The sequence below is a fragment of the Camarhynchus parvulus genome, chromosome 1 (assembly GCF_901933205.1).
Source record: "Camarhynchus parvulus chromosome 1, STF_HiC, whole genome shotgun sequence".
Classification (NCBI taxonomy): Eukaryota; Metazoa; Chordata; class Aves; order Passeriformes; family Thraupidae; genus Camarhynchus; species Camarhynchus parvulus.
Window position 1 is genome coordinate 5088756 of NC_044571.1, and position 14039 is coordinate 5102794.

General features: G+C 40.6%; 1 protein-coding gene across 1 annotated transcript; it reads right to left on the reverse strand.

The window, feature by feature from the left end:
* Positions 1-892: 892 nt before the first annotated feature.
* RSPH1 (radial spoke head component 1) lies at positions 893-7447 on the reverse strand. Its single transcript, XM_030955479.1, has 9 exons — positions 7382-7447; positions 6914-7027; positions 6704-6809; positions 5609-5699; positions 5238-5373; positions 4869-4940; positions 3220-3388; positions 2707-2802; positions 893-941 (listed from the first exon to the last, which is right to left on the reverse strand). The coding sequence occupies exons 1-9, from the start codon at positions 7436-7438 to the stop codon at positions 919-921; spliced, it is 864 nt and encodes a 287-aa protein (XP_030811339.1). The 5' UTR covers positions 7439-7447; the 3' UTR covers positions 893-918.
* Between the last annotated feature and the right edge of the window lie 6592 nt (positions 7448-14039).

Below are 14039 nucleotides of genomic sequence, written 5' to 3' on the forward strand. Positions count from 1 at the left end.
AAAGGAGGAACTAGGAACTGCTTCAGATGTGACATCCTCAGGAAAACTGAAACACAGTGGGACAGCTCACATAACCAGAGCTCTCCAATGAATGAAGGGCTCATTAATAAAGTCAGAAAGGTAAAATTTGGAGGAGTGCCAGGAATTTGTTACAGAGCCACCCCCTCACCCTGATCAGTTCAGTATCTTTGAAACAGCTTAAGGAAGGCACGTGGTAAAGAAGTGTCTTGGGACTGAGCTGCAACACACCAAAATCAAACCAAACCAAAACAAAAAAACAGTATACAGAAAGCAGAAGGAAAACCAGCCTAAAGAGGAAGAATTTAAAAACATTGCACCAGTGTGTTAGGATAAAAAATTCAATTGGAGTTCCAACTGGCAAGGGAAGATTTAGGACAACAAACAAAGCTTCTACAGATGCAAGGACAAGAGCAAAATCAACAAGGAAAATGTAGGTCTGGAATTGTGCCCTAGTGACAGGGAAAATGGAGAGAGCTGGGAAGTCCAGTGCTACCTTTGTCTTCACCAGCAAGACCCCCCAAGTCTCTGCCCAGAGGCAGGGTTCAAGAAAGACAGCAACCACCAGGAGTAGAAGATTAAGTCGTGAGGACACAGCTTCATGGCTTCATGAATCCAGAATAATTCCACACTGGATTGGACACCTCATTACTGGCTCCATGGAATAAAGGAAGTTGCTGTGAGAATCTGAGAGTATAAAAGGTCCAAAGATACACATTCCAGACAGAACACTGACAGAAATGTTTATTCAAAGCACCTAGAAATGCTTATTCAAAACATCTTAACACAACCTTCTACAAATAAAAATATTGCAGGCTTACCAAACAAAATAATCTACTTTAAAATTTCATTTTTGGGTAATTTTCTTTAGTTACACTCAATTCCTCTGATTCCTCTGGTTCATCCTCCGAAATCAGTAATTTCTGTGGAGTAGAAGGAAAGACAGGGCTTAGAGATGCATTTTATTATAAAACACTGGAAAATAATCCCAGTAATCTAAAACATAACTCTAGAACTCTGCTGTCCACCTCAGTCCTCCTCACCCACTGCCTTTCAATGCCAGTAGTTGAAGTTGTTTACATTGTTTGTGAGCTGGCAGACAGACTCAGTACACCCACACTGACTGCCAGCCAGCCCATATGTAACTCTGAACAGCCAAAAATGCCTCCTGGCTAGATGACATCATAAAGAATGCAGAACAAAAAAAGGAGGGAATTTCTGTGTGGAAAAAGAATGATGGTAAATGGAACAGGGAATATCAGGCTGCAAAGAAAACAGATTTTGTTATATCTGCTCTTCACAGGATGCATATTTTCTTTAAATCATTCCCTCTTCCTATAACTTAATCTTGCTAAACCTAAAGACAAGGGGAACAATATATTGCCTCATTAATCATATATGGAGATCTATGCTGAAAAATGTTGAAAATCATCCAACTCCTTGATTTTTTGGAAATAAAGAGTTGGAGGGAACTTTGAATCTATCACTTTGCTGTGTTTTCAGGCATTGGCATCTGCCTCTGTGCCATATCTGACAGACACCTGGGCTCATTTGTTCTCAAAAATACCCCAGAAAAGCCACTGGGAAAACCAGAACTGCTTTGTTGTGGTGGACCAGAAAATGTATTAGAATCAAATTCAGTCCAAATGGTTATTTGAGTCCAAGGGTCTTTGAGACAAATCAGGCTCAATCCACTTCTGCCAAATCCAAAGCAGAGCTATAATCTGCCGAGATTTCTGATGGATTCGACCCAAGCCCAGGGACCCTGTAAGATGTCAGTCCCAAACACCAGGTCAGCCAACTGCCTGTTCTGCCCTGAAGCTGGAGAGCACCTTCAGAGATGGTGCTCAGAAAATTAAAAGCAAATAAACTGAAAACTACAAGACCTGACCTAAATGTTTAGTGTATACCTCCAGGCATTTTCATATGGTTTAAGGTATTTTCTAATCCATAAAGACAGTGATTGGCTTCAATTTATTGTAAAATGGACTGACTACAAATAGATAAATTTATCTGATATTTTCATATCAGATAGGCAAGCTTGTAAATTTTAAGAATAAATACAAAGAACACAATTGGTTGGAGGCTTATAAGCTAAATATGAGTAAACATGGATGCATCCCTGTTGCTGCTTGTAACTGTGTATTTAAAACAGGCTTCTAAACTGACTGGAAGAAAACCTGAGCACCTGAATTTCTGATCTCCTTGGTTTGTAGAAGAAACAAACCAACCAAAGACTATTCAAACCAGAATGTATAACAACACCAAAAATTTCTTTCTCCATATTTGTTTTGCCTGCTTTTGAACTACACTTGGGAGAATTAAGAATACACAGTTGTATTCATGAGAGAAAAGTGAAGTGCTCAAAACTCCTGAACTTCCCAGGATCCGACATACTTTGAATTTCCAAACTGTGGGTTTTTTTAACAAAAATGAGACAATCTCTTACAAATTCAGCTCTGCAAGTGCTGTCAAGTGTATATGCACAGAAGTGTCACTTTTAATTTGTTCTGTTGCAGTATATGAATTTAACTTCTCATAGTTTACCTCTCCAGAGGACTGCCCTCTTCCTGAAAGGCAGAGATTGCCATGGTCTCCCAGCAGCACCATGGCTTCAGCTGATTGAAATCCACAATTTCAAACCCTGACTGCTAATTAAAGAATGAGCACACGTGCCCCGTTTCTCACCTTGATCCTCCTGATCTTGATTTACTTCTTCCTCTCTCTTTCCCTCACCTTCCCCTTCTGCATCGCCTTCTGGGTGATCCTCACCCTCCTCAGCATCTGAAATATAAGAAATTAGAAATACCAAAGAAAACCAATTTTACAAATTTGCATTCAGTCTGTTTCCATGTAATAGCTCCTAAGTCCTACTGAAGGCTGCAGCTGTTTTTCACATGAGAAATCCCACAAAATCTTCTTTGTTTATAATAAAGTTTGTATAATAAGCCATGATATAAGGTCAAATAAGTCACAGGCTTCCCAAGACAGTTGTATTTCATGCTATGTGAAATAAAACACATACATATATATTGTGCAGTTTATGAATGGACTTGGAAGTTCCAAATATTCAATACATGGAAAATCACAGGAAAAACAAAACAAAACACAAAAACCCTCTCACATCACTTGATATTAAACCCCTAAAACAATGGTCACCGTAGTCAAAACATGGAGTTTCCAGATGTTTCCAGAACAAACCTAGAGCTGATGGAATTTCCTCCTCTTCAGCTACTCCATCTGCAGCTTCCTTGGGGACTAGCAGCTCCTCATCATGAGGAGACCAGGGTGTTAATTTAGTAATTTCTGATACTTTCCATATTGGTTCAAGAGGTAATGGTGGTTCGTCCTCATCTTCCTCCTCTTTTTCCTAGAAGAGAACTCATGAAATCCAGGATCTCATCCTACAGACAGTAACTACAATGATGGGTTAGTCTACTAAAACCTCCTTATCCGGGATCAAAATGGCAATGGAAGTATTTACAGGTGGAGGAACTTCAGCAGCTGCAAATCTTGGACAAGAATTACCAAGCTCTTGAACCCTGATGAAATCAGTTGGCTGTTACTGATGATTGCTACCTGATGCTCTGTCTGGAAGATGCTGCACCATCTGTCTCACACAGAAACAGAAGGAAAAAACAGCTATTTTTGCCTCAATCTTTGCCTAGGGAAGCACGGTTGAACAGGACATTTGAAAGGATCTAGGAAAGAGTCAGGTTGTGCACAGAGCTTATGGCTTTGAAATGTGAAAATATTTTTAAAATTTTAAAAAATCATGTTTTTTCTACAAATATGAAGGAGTCAATAATTGAATCATCGTCTATATTATTAGCTAATTTCTTCTCTTTTTTTTTTAATGGGCTTTGTTCTGTTATTACTTCAACTAAAGCAGAAGGGTAAAATTTAATCTTTAGTGACAGCACTGTCCCCTACTTTAAAAACTCATTTAAGAATTCCCAACTGATCTAAGGAAACACACATTACTTTGGATACTCCTATAAATCTGACACTTAATTTGAGGATCTCTTGCTTTCAGCCAGAAAAAAAAAGCAAAACAGTCCCCAAGCTTTGCAAATCTCTATCACAATTGAAAGGATTTTGATGATTATTATTTTATCCTTCAGAATGATTGCTGCATCACAGAGTTTTCAGAGTCTGTAACAGGAACTAATGTGTCAGACAACAGAGGTAGCAAACTCTAAGCTAAACTGTGGCAATTTTTAAAAAAATCAAACAGTTATATTAAAATATATTTCCTACTTCTGTAGCAATTCTTGCATCATATCAAACAGATATGTTTCAACAGATAAGCATTCATGCATAAAGAAGGGAAAAGAGACTTTGATCCCAACCACTTCCTACAATTATAAGCTGTGGATATTAAGCTCCTAACATGATCAGAACAACAATTGTACATATTTCTCAAACATGACCCTGCTGGAAATTACTGTTTGTATGCATAGCACCAAGCAGCTCAGAAACACAAAACATATTGCTCATTGTTTTCTGGTGTTGAGAAGAAAATGCAATAGAGGCTAAATGTGTTTACAAATATTTATATTCCTCTGTAATTTGAAGCTTCAAATGTTTTGGGAAGGTCCTGATTCTTTTTAAGCAGAAAGGATTCTTGTCTGCAAGCAGTACAAAATCACACCTTGTACTTTTCAAAGCTTACACAGTAGAAAACATTAAAAAAAGCAAAATGAAATCTCATTTAGTTCTTAAGAATGCATGAGTTTCCACCCTTTTTGACTCATAAGATCTACTTTCACATCACTGTCTGTAAGGCATTTTATGTATTCCTCAACAATAGATTTGATTTACTGAGTGCTCTTGCACTGTTTTTTTACCTGCACTGGTTGTATGTATTCACCATGCTGCTCACATCCAATATCAAAGATGAATTTGCCACGACCTAAAGGCTGCATAAAAACACAAAAACATCAGGAGAACTGAACAGGCAATCCATTCTAAGCACAAAAATGTAAAATATCCTTTACTACAAATTCCATACAATAGTCAGTAACACTACAGTTTGAAAGCAATGTTGCAAAGAAACTTGGCATTGTGTTTATAGAATAATTCAGTTTTATGTGTTACACTAATGGTACAGGAAATACTACAAAAGATCAGAAGCCTAACTTCTTATTTTAAGCGGAAATAGGTCATAATAAGGCAATTTCATGCTAACTGTTCAGATGAATAGAAAGCACACTTACCTTTCCATTGAGAAACCTGCCCTTAAATCTGTGGTTTAGGTGGATAAGTTCAGCTGGTCCGTTCTGGATTCCATTTACCCAACAACCAACATACTTAGATCCTGTCTCTTTATAGACATATGTGCCTTGCCCATGCCTAGGGAGAAAATAATAATTTTGTTTTATGCCAGTGAATATTACGAATTTAGGCTGTTGTTTTAATTAAGATACTAAAACTGTATTAATTAAGCAGCTGAAACTACTCAAGCTGGACTAAATTGCCAAGGTCACCCCTGGATCTCATTTGCTGCAGTCAGACATGCTCTGAAAATAATGTTTGCATTTTAATGCCATTGGGTGACCTGAAACATCCCTGTGAGAAGGAAACAAACCTCTTGTTGTTAGCCCATTCTCCAGTATAGGTGTCTCCATTTGCATACAGATATTCTCCATAGCCCTGTCTCTGGTCATGCACCCAGTCTCCTTCAAGGACAAAAGGATAAAAGCAGTGTGAGAGCTGGTTTATTTCACAGTAGCCAGTTTGTAACATTATCATACAAGTATTAGAGAAAGAAAAGAAAGCTATGGCACTGCTGGGATTCCTCACTATTCCTTACACCACTCCTTACTCGAAAGTAGAGTCCCCCAAAAAGTTGCTCTTTTTTCATCAGTCTGTTCCTCTCCACAACTATTTATGCTGCTGCCTGATCTCCCTTTCCATTTTTCCATAATTACCTGCCTTCATTGTCACTCTCTATTACCATTATGAACACATAACAACCCAGTCCTGTCTTTGAATTGGGAAATGTATTACAGTTGCATTAGATAATGTGACATTTTCACATGAATTTTAAAAGGAGCTACTTTAATTTGACTCATTTGGTGAAGTTGTCCTGTCAGTATTGGGGCACATCTATTCAAAAGGATGCTAAATGGTTTTTATCTTAATTATTCTTCTAATCAAACTTAAAATAAATTAAAATAAAAACAAAAAAACTCAGTGCATATGTTCCTGCAAGGCAAGATTGGGCTGCTCTTTTGGCTCTCAGCTTTTAGCCCTCACAACGTGAATGTCTTTTCTCTCCTAGCTTAGAAATTAGGAGGGAAATACTGTCCTTTGAATCTTAACTGATAGATTCTGATTGTTTCAGGTACTCTCCAGCAAGCAGGGAAACTCTAACTTTCATTACTTCTTCAAACTTCAGGCGTCCCAATCCCTAAACAAGGGCTCTATTAAGAGGCCTATTTTTTTCAATGATAGACCTAATAAATGTCCTAACATAAATCCCCATATATAAACCCCAAGTTTCTCAGAATAAACAGGTAATAAGAGGACAATATTTTGTAGAAATATATGTTGGAAAATATCTTGAATCTTCTTAAAATAAGACATTCTCCACTCTTTTCATTTGTGGAGGGAGGAGGAGTGAGGGGGGAATGTGTCCTTTTGGCTACAGAAATCCTTACAACTGTGTTCATTGCTTTACCTGCATATTTCGATCCATCTGGATAAAAAAAGACACCTTTGCCATGCTTTTTGTTTTGAAGGTAGTTCCCGGTGTAGAGAGCACCGTTTTTAAACCGGTAGGTCCCCTGAAACACATTTGATACAGATGAAACACGCATCAGTTCTCACCCTTGTTTCAATACAGAGCCCAACTGCAGAAGCAGAACCACAGCCAGGCTCGGTATCTTACATGTCCACTCCTCAAACCATGCTCGTATTCTCCTTCGTAGGTGTCACCATTGGGCAGCCGCGCCTTCCCGAACCCGTGCCGCTGCCCTTCGCCATCGCGATCGCCCTCGTACTCCTGCCAAACGGGAGGGAAAGGGTTAAAGGGCTCGGCACAACCCAACCCACCAGAGGGACACAGGTGTTTGAGGAAAGCTGCTCCAGCTCGGCTCCAGACCCCGGCACCCCCAGGCTTCTTGGCACAGAGCTGCAAAGCGCGGACGCCTTGTTCCAGACCTGGGTTAGCAGCAGGGCAGGTGGCACAGCCGTGCCCGGGGCTGCCCTTGGCAACCGGCCCGGCCGGCACTGAGCACGGCTGTTCCTTTCCCTTTCCTTTCCCTTTCCTTTCCCTTTCCCTTTCCCTTTCCCTTTCCCTTTCCCTTTCCCTTTCCCTTTCCCCTTCCCTTTCCCGCTCCTCCCGGGCCCCGCGGACCCCGATGTCTTTCCCGGCCTCCCCGGACTCGGCGTCCTCGGAGCCCAGGTCCGACATGGCCGCGGCGTCGCCGTCGCTGTGACAACCGAGCGAGGCCTGCCCGGGCACCCCAACGCTAACACCGGGAAATAAAAATAAACTCTCCAAGCTGCTTGTTAGAAAGGCGGCATTCGTTGTGAAAAGTGCATGTATTTTATGACTGGCTTTTCGCAAATATTAAATGAATATTATATGTGTTGTGTTAGAAAGTCATGCTTTATTAATTCTCCTGAGTAGTGTGTTAAATATAGTTTAAGGTTATAAAAAATGTTAAAATAGAAACTATGCTATGTAGGATACTTTTCTTTAAAGAAAGGACTCGCACCGAGATAGCAGCCACAGGACACCTGATTCGTTCAAAGAAAAAGAATTTATTGCCGTCTTATCAGAAGAAATGAACTTCTTCCCGCCTCAAAGGCGCTGTCAAGATTCAGAGGAAGAAGTTGACACTGACCAGACAGAATCCTGTATTTGAATGGAATTTATGCATCATGGATGAGGTGTATGATATGCAACAGACTGTTGCTTTTAAGGGTTAATCCTCTGGTAACAGGTGTCCTTTTTTGGGTATGTGCTACCCAGAAAAAGGTACCTGGATGTCTGTAACTCTTTGTCTCTATTGTCTCATATTGCCCTAAGTCAATTGGTCCGAATTATTATTACTCTAATTGTATTACTATTTTTATAAGCATTTTATTACTATTAAACTTTTAAAAATTTAAAAACAAGTGATTGGCGTTTTTCACATTCATGATTCAGTGTTGAAGGAACATGGGAATGGCTCCCTGCAACATGCATGTCAGCCATCAAAATGCTTATCTATTTATACATTTCAGTGAAGAGATTAATGTTAATTAGCTTATAATTCACACAGGTCTCTTCATTAATTATTATTCTGTCTTCTACTTGTTATTGATTTCTCACTTCTCATGCTAATTAGTCTGCGTTTTTCAGTCTTTTTATTATCTTTTTTCCCAGATAGGGCATTTCTGCTTTATGTAACATGGTTTATAAACTCTGTTCAGCTGTCAACAATAAATTTCCCTCCCAAGCTCTGTTGACTTCCTTCTCGAGGCCTGAGAGCAAAAAGTATGTCAAGCCCTAAACTCTTAATTGGTTTTTCTAACACATGGACATCACCCAGAGTTGGCCAACAACTGTTAACTATTTCACAGATTAAAGATCTTCTCAACATTTCCCCCCACTGCTGCCCAGGCTCCTTTTAAAACAGTGCCAGACTCTGTTCAGTGGTGCCCAGCATCAGGATGAGGAACAATGGCCATGAAATAAAACACAAGTTCTACCTCAACATGGGGAAGGATTTCCTGAGGGTGTTGAGGGTGGCAGAGTTCTGGAACAGCTGCCCAGGGAGGACACAGAGTTCCCTGTCTGGAGACATTCCAGACTCACCTGGCTGTGCTCTGTGTCACTGCTCTGGGTGACCCTGCCTTGGCAGGAGTTGGACTGGGTGATCTCCAGAGGTCACTCCAACCCTCTGCCTCTTCCCCCTGGCTTTTCCCAGCCAGTGCCTTCTGTGTGTTGAAACTGGTGACAACTGGGATGTGACCTAAGACCTCTCAGCCTTCTGAGAGCTCCCAATAGTTCACCTGGTCTGGCCTGAAAACAACATTTTAGATTTTAAAGCCATTCTTCCACCTAGATTCTTTCATTTTTGGGCGGGTTTATTGATGTTCAGAAATATCAGTCCACTTTTTGTTTTCTCTCATACAGGAGTCAGGCAAATCACCTCACCATCACTTTGCACAGTAATTTAATGATTCACAAGAGGAGCCAGGCAAGGATATGCTTGGTGAAAAGCAGTGAGCTAGACAAGCACTGGGCAGAGCAGGGGATGCTTCTGAGGTAGACAGGATTGGCAAGTGGCTGGAAAATGGGTGGAGGTCACCTTATGCCCTAAATCAAAGCTCCACCACCCAAACCAGAAGATAAACAGGGTTATCACTCTACAAAGATACACCATATTCAGGTGGGTTTCTTCCTTTTCATAGGTAGGAATCTAAATAGCCAATATTTAAATAATGTATGAACAGTAATAAGGTGTCATTTCTGTGGCAAGTCTGTTTTGACTTCAGTTGGGTGAAGATGAAAAAGGAAGAGACTATTGCTAAATACCTATGTGTTCACAGGAACCCTTCCAGCTTCTGAGTTAACATCCAGTTACTTATTCGAGAGCACTTTGCCTTTGAAGCAGTTAAGAATGCTGAAATTAAATTTTGTTAGCTGGCAGAGCATTACACATTTATTGACTCTAAACTGATGCTTATTTCTCTTTCCTGCATACTCCCAGCATTTGACTAGGGAAGCCTAATTTGCATAATGTACTGTTAGTAAGCAATTGCAGAATACGCAAACTACTGCTCTGCTCACCTCCTGTAGAGCTGACACAAGTGCACATCTTGGTGATGCCTCTGTTTCTCCCTTGCACCTAAGATTGGCTTAAATTCTTTTAGCTATGATAAGGTAATGTCTCTAATTATAAAACTGCTCACTTGGTCTGTCATGGCAAATTAATTCTAAGCAGACACTGAGGCTCAGAGTGACAAGGGAATTAATGTTTGGAATGCATAGGGAGGTGCTGCCTGCTAAATTCGAGGACAAAAATAACGAGACGTGTCTATTGCCCTGGAAGGTGACGTGGCTCAGGGAACAGCTGTGACACAAACAGGAAGCAGTGACAAGACACCAGTGACAAGACATCAGAGCAACTCCCCTGGATGACCACTAATAATGATCACTAACTGCTCTTGCTTATTGTTTCAGAGTTTTGAAGAAGGAAAAGAGTCTGAAGCAACTCAGTTTTCTCGAGAAACAGCTAAGAACTCTTTCTCTATAGAAGTTAAACTGCTCAGCACCCAGAAGTGGCAGAGAGAATAAATGTCTTTACAACAGGATCATTTTACTTAAATGAGGGAGGCATCATTTAAAGTTTTCTATACCTAGAAACTGTCTTGTGAGGACAGCTACAGCTTATATATAATTAATGACAAGAAGACTTTATTTTGTATTTTCTTGTCTTCTGGTTGAATTTGGATGTATTTCAATGTCAGATTAATCTTCAGGCATGTCACTGTTTAAAGGAGGTCTGCTATCATTCTTATTTTCCTTTTTCTTTTCCCTTTTCTGTCAAAGGACCAATATTCCTAAGGTCCTGTTGATCTTGTATACAAATTTCATTTGTCCAAAGTCCCGAGAGGGTAATTTGTGCTGATTACCTGCTCTGCCCTTGCTGCTGGCTGAGCTGGCAGCTGCCAGCACTGCCAGTCACCCTGGCAGGGACAGCACAAGCTGCCAGAGCTGTGAGTGACCCTGAGGAAGCTCCTGGTTTGAGTTTGACAGGAGCCCTACAGGGAGCCAGAGCTGCACTAAAACCCAAAGCCATTGCTGCCAGAGGTGCTTAAATACAGAAAGACAACACCACAGGGAAGGAAAAGGCTGCTGGAATGAAGATGTCAGAAGGTGCCTCCTGTGGGAGAGGACAGCCCTGGGTGTCCTTTTATCCTGCCTTGCACGTCCTCACTTTGATTTTAAGCTCCTCTTTTGATTTTCAGCTCTTCTGCAGAGAGAAATGGCCAAAAAGCACTTTTAAGGCCAGTTATGCTCCTGTTTCTCCTTGGAGTTTACTTTCTCTTAGGAGGGGGACACTTTTGCAATTCAGGCATTTTGCAGGGAAAATGCTGCTGTGCCAGGCCTGTGAAACAACCTGAACACTTCCTTCCAGCACTGAGCAAGCTCTGAAAACACACAATGGACATTCAAAACCGCAGGACTATTTGTTGACCTATGTGTTTCAATCAGTGTCCTGCTTCAAAGGGGTGATAAAAATCCAGCAGGGTGCACACACAGCCTCTGATGTGCTAAAGGCAGGATGCTGCTTCATTCCCACTCAGTGCATTTGGGAATTCCTGCCCTCAGGAGCTCACTGATGTCTGCCCCTGTCCTACCATGCATCCTCCTTCCAGGGGCAGTGCCTCCTGAGCCAGCTCTTCTCCACCCTGCCAGCAGTGGAGCTTTAGGGAGCTGCTTTTTTATCTTCTGCCACCAAAATTAACAGGATAAGTGGAGATAATTTGCCTGACTCACAGGTTGGTTTCCTCACTTCTCACATTACTCAACCATTCCTGACAGAGTTGGTGACTGGGAGGGCCAGTCCTTGGCACTGAACTCAGTTTGAGTTTTGCTCTGGGCTCAATCACAGATGCAGGTGATCCTTCATTGCTTTTGGTAGGGCAGACCTGGGCAGGATTATATCTTCTGACAAGACTTTAAAGAACAGAAATCTGCAAGGAAATATTTTTTCTCCCTCTTAGAAGACAGTAATTTCCATCTTTCTCCTTATAAAAGTGTTTATGGCTGATAACAGATATTGGCAAAGTGTCAACAGGAACTGTCAGGAAAATCTTAATGAAATGAGATCTGTTCCTCCTGACACTTAAATATAAACCAGATTGTTTTCAACAGCCTTTTTGGAGGAGAAATGTGGAATTAGAGAATTAAAATAATATCCTAAGGGAGTTCTTGTTTGGGAATATACATTCCAGGTCTTTTTAATATTCTGCAATATCATCAGGCACACTTTCAATATTTTCTGAGATAATGGGAACAAACAGTGGACAAACTGGAATTTACTGTCACCAAGCTCCATATACTATGTTTTTTCATCCAATTGAGAATTAAGCAAGATTCTGAAATGTCAAAATCCTTTGCAAAATGGGAACTTCTCTCCACACAACTCTTAACAGGCAAAATGAAATGTGCTTACCCTGTGTGCATGCCAAGTAAAGATAGCCTCTTTTTGTGCTCATAACTAAGTCAGAAGAACAAGCAAATGACCTTTCTAGCCACTCAGTTTACAAATGCCTCCTCCAAGTACAATTAACATTGCATATCCTGAAGGCAGGACGATTCAAAAACCTAAGTTTGTGTGAAAGCCATTCTTGAAATACAGATAATGCTTTTTTTGTCTCTTAGCTAAATATGACCTTTCATTTCCCTCCTGCAGATTATCCAAGGGAAAGTGTCCTGTTGTATTTACATCCTGCCTCCCATTTCTCTGACCTCACTGCTCAATTTGAAGTACAGCCTGCATTGCATTCTTCAGACATCTGGGAAAATTGTCACGTTTTTTCCTTTTACCTAAGGGGTCTTTTCACTAAAGTGCAGCGGGGACATACAGAGGTCCCTGTGGTTCCATTTAGGAAATTGTTGCTGATGTCTTTTCGTCAATACTTCGACAAGAGTCAACGTTACTAGTGATACCAAGAAAGCAGTTGGCACTCATGAGATTAAAAAAATAAATCTTATGGTCATTATAAGAATAAAGCAGCACCAATATCACAATTATCTCTATTTTTCTGTGGAAGTGTTTTTGGGTTTTTGGTTTTTTTGGTTTTGGTTTTTTTTTTTTTTTTTTGTTTTTTTTGTTTGTGTTTTTTTTTTTTTTTTGTTGTTTTTTTCATTATATAAAACCCCAAACCTAAGCTTCTTTATTCAGGCAGAGCTTGTAATGACATAAAGCTCAAGCAGCCCAATCCTTTTGTCTATACCCCCTGAAGTCGTAATCTGATAATTCAGAATTAATTCAATAGACAATAATGAAATTATTGAAGTAGATAGGACTGATTTGCTGTCTCCTCATTCCTGTCAGCCCAAATACCTTCCAACATCCTCTTCTTATTCATGACTTGCAAGACAATTGCTTTAGTGCAAGCCCTGTTCTGGTCTGCTCTCTATTTTACCATGATTCTGGTATTTGGTTTCTGCTACAATATGCCTCAGTGCTCCCTTCTCATCTCACTACCCTTCAGTGACCAAGCCTGCAAGCAAGGAGAAAGGAAATCTGCCAGCAGCCTACCTGCCTAATTCACTCTGTTTACTCCTCAGCAATTGTTTCTGTAGCCATATCTTGCACTTCCACCCAGTTCTCCAGGAAATCTAAGAGTAGAAATAAGGGCAAAATAACAAGAAAAATGATCCTGTTTCCTGCAGGAAGCAGAATTAAATTCTTCAAGATAAGTTCCTCAAAACAGATTTGCATTTTTCATGGACCATGGTTTACATGATGTTTCACAGATTCCATCTATAATAATGCAGCTTGGTTTTGTTTTGGCTTTGGTTGTGTTTTTGTTTTAAATTCTGCATTCTCAGAACATTCTTGTTCATTTTTCTGTGAGCAGGTGGCTGAAGGTGTGAGAGCTGCTCCAGGGAACTTCCATCCCTGCTCCAGCAGCCACTGATCCAGGCCACATGCAGCAGCCCTGCCCCTTCAGCAGATCCCCAAAAAACCCCACTGCTGCTACAGCCACTTTTTTAACAGATCCTTCCTTAGTCAGCATGAGATGGTTTAATCCCACTCTCCAGCCCTCTGGAAAGCCTTGGGCAGAGTCAGAGCAGGCAGAGTCCAATAGACAGCTCACAGGTTTCAAATCAATGCTTTTATTTCTAATTGTCTCCTCCAGGCTGACCAGTATCTATCTTTATGTAGGCATCTTCACACAGTTTCACTGCCCCTCCCTGCCCATGTTCCACATGTTACAGGGTGTTTTCTTCATAAATCATCTTTAGAACTCAGGTACTGCCCTGTTCTGCTGGGGAAAAGCCT

Coding starts and splice junctions, on each gene's coding strand:
- RSPH1 (XM_030955479.1), bottom strand. CDS start 7,438: ATGTCGGACCTGGGCTCCGAGGACGCCGAGTCCGGGGAGGCCGGGAAA. Junction 6,810..6,913: donor ATGGTTTGAGGAGTGGACAT/GTAAGATACCGA, acceptor AATGTGTTTCAG/GGGACCTACCGGTTTAAAAA. Junction 942..2,706: donor TCAAGATCAGGAGGATCAAG/GTGAGAAACGGG, acceptor TCTACTCCACAG/AAATTACTGATTTCGGAGGA.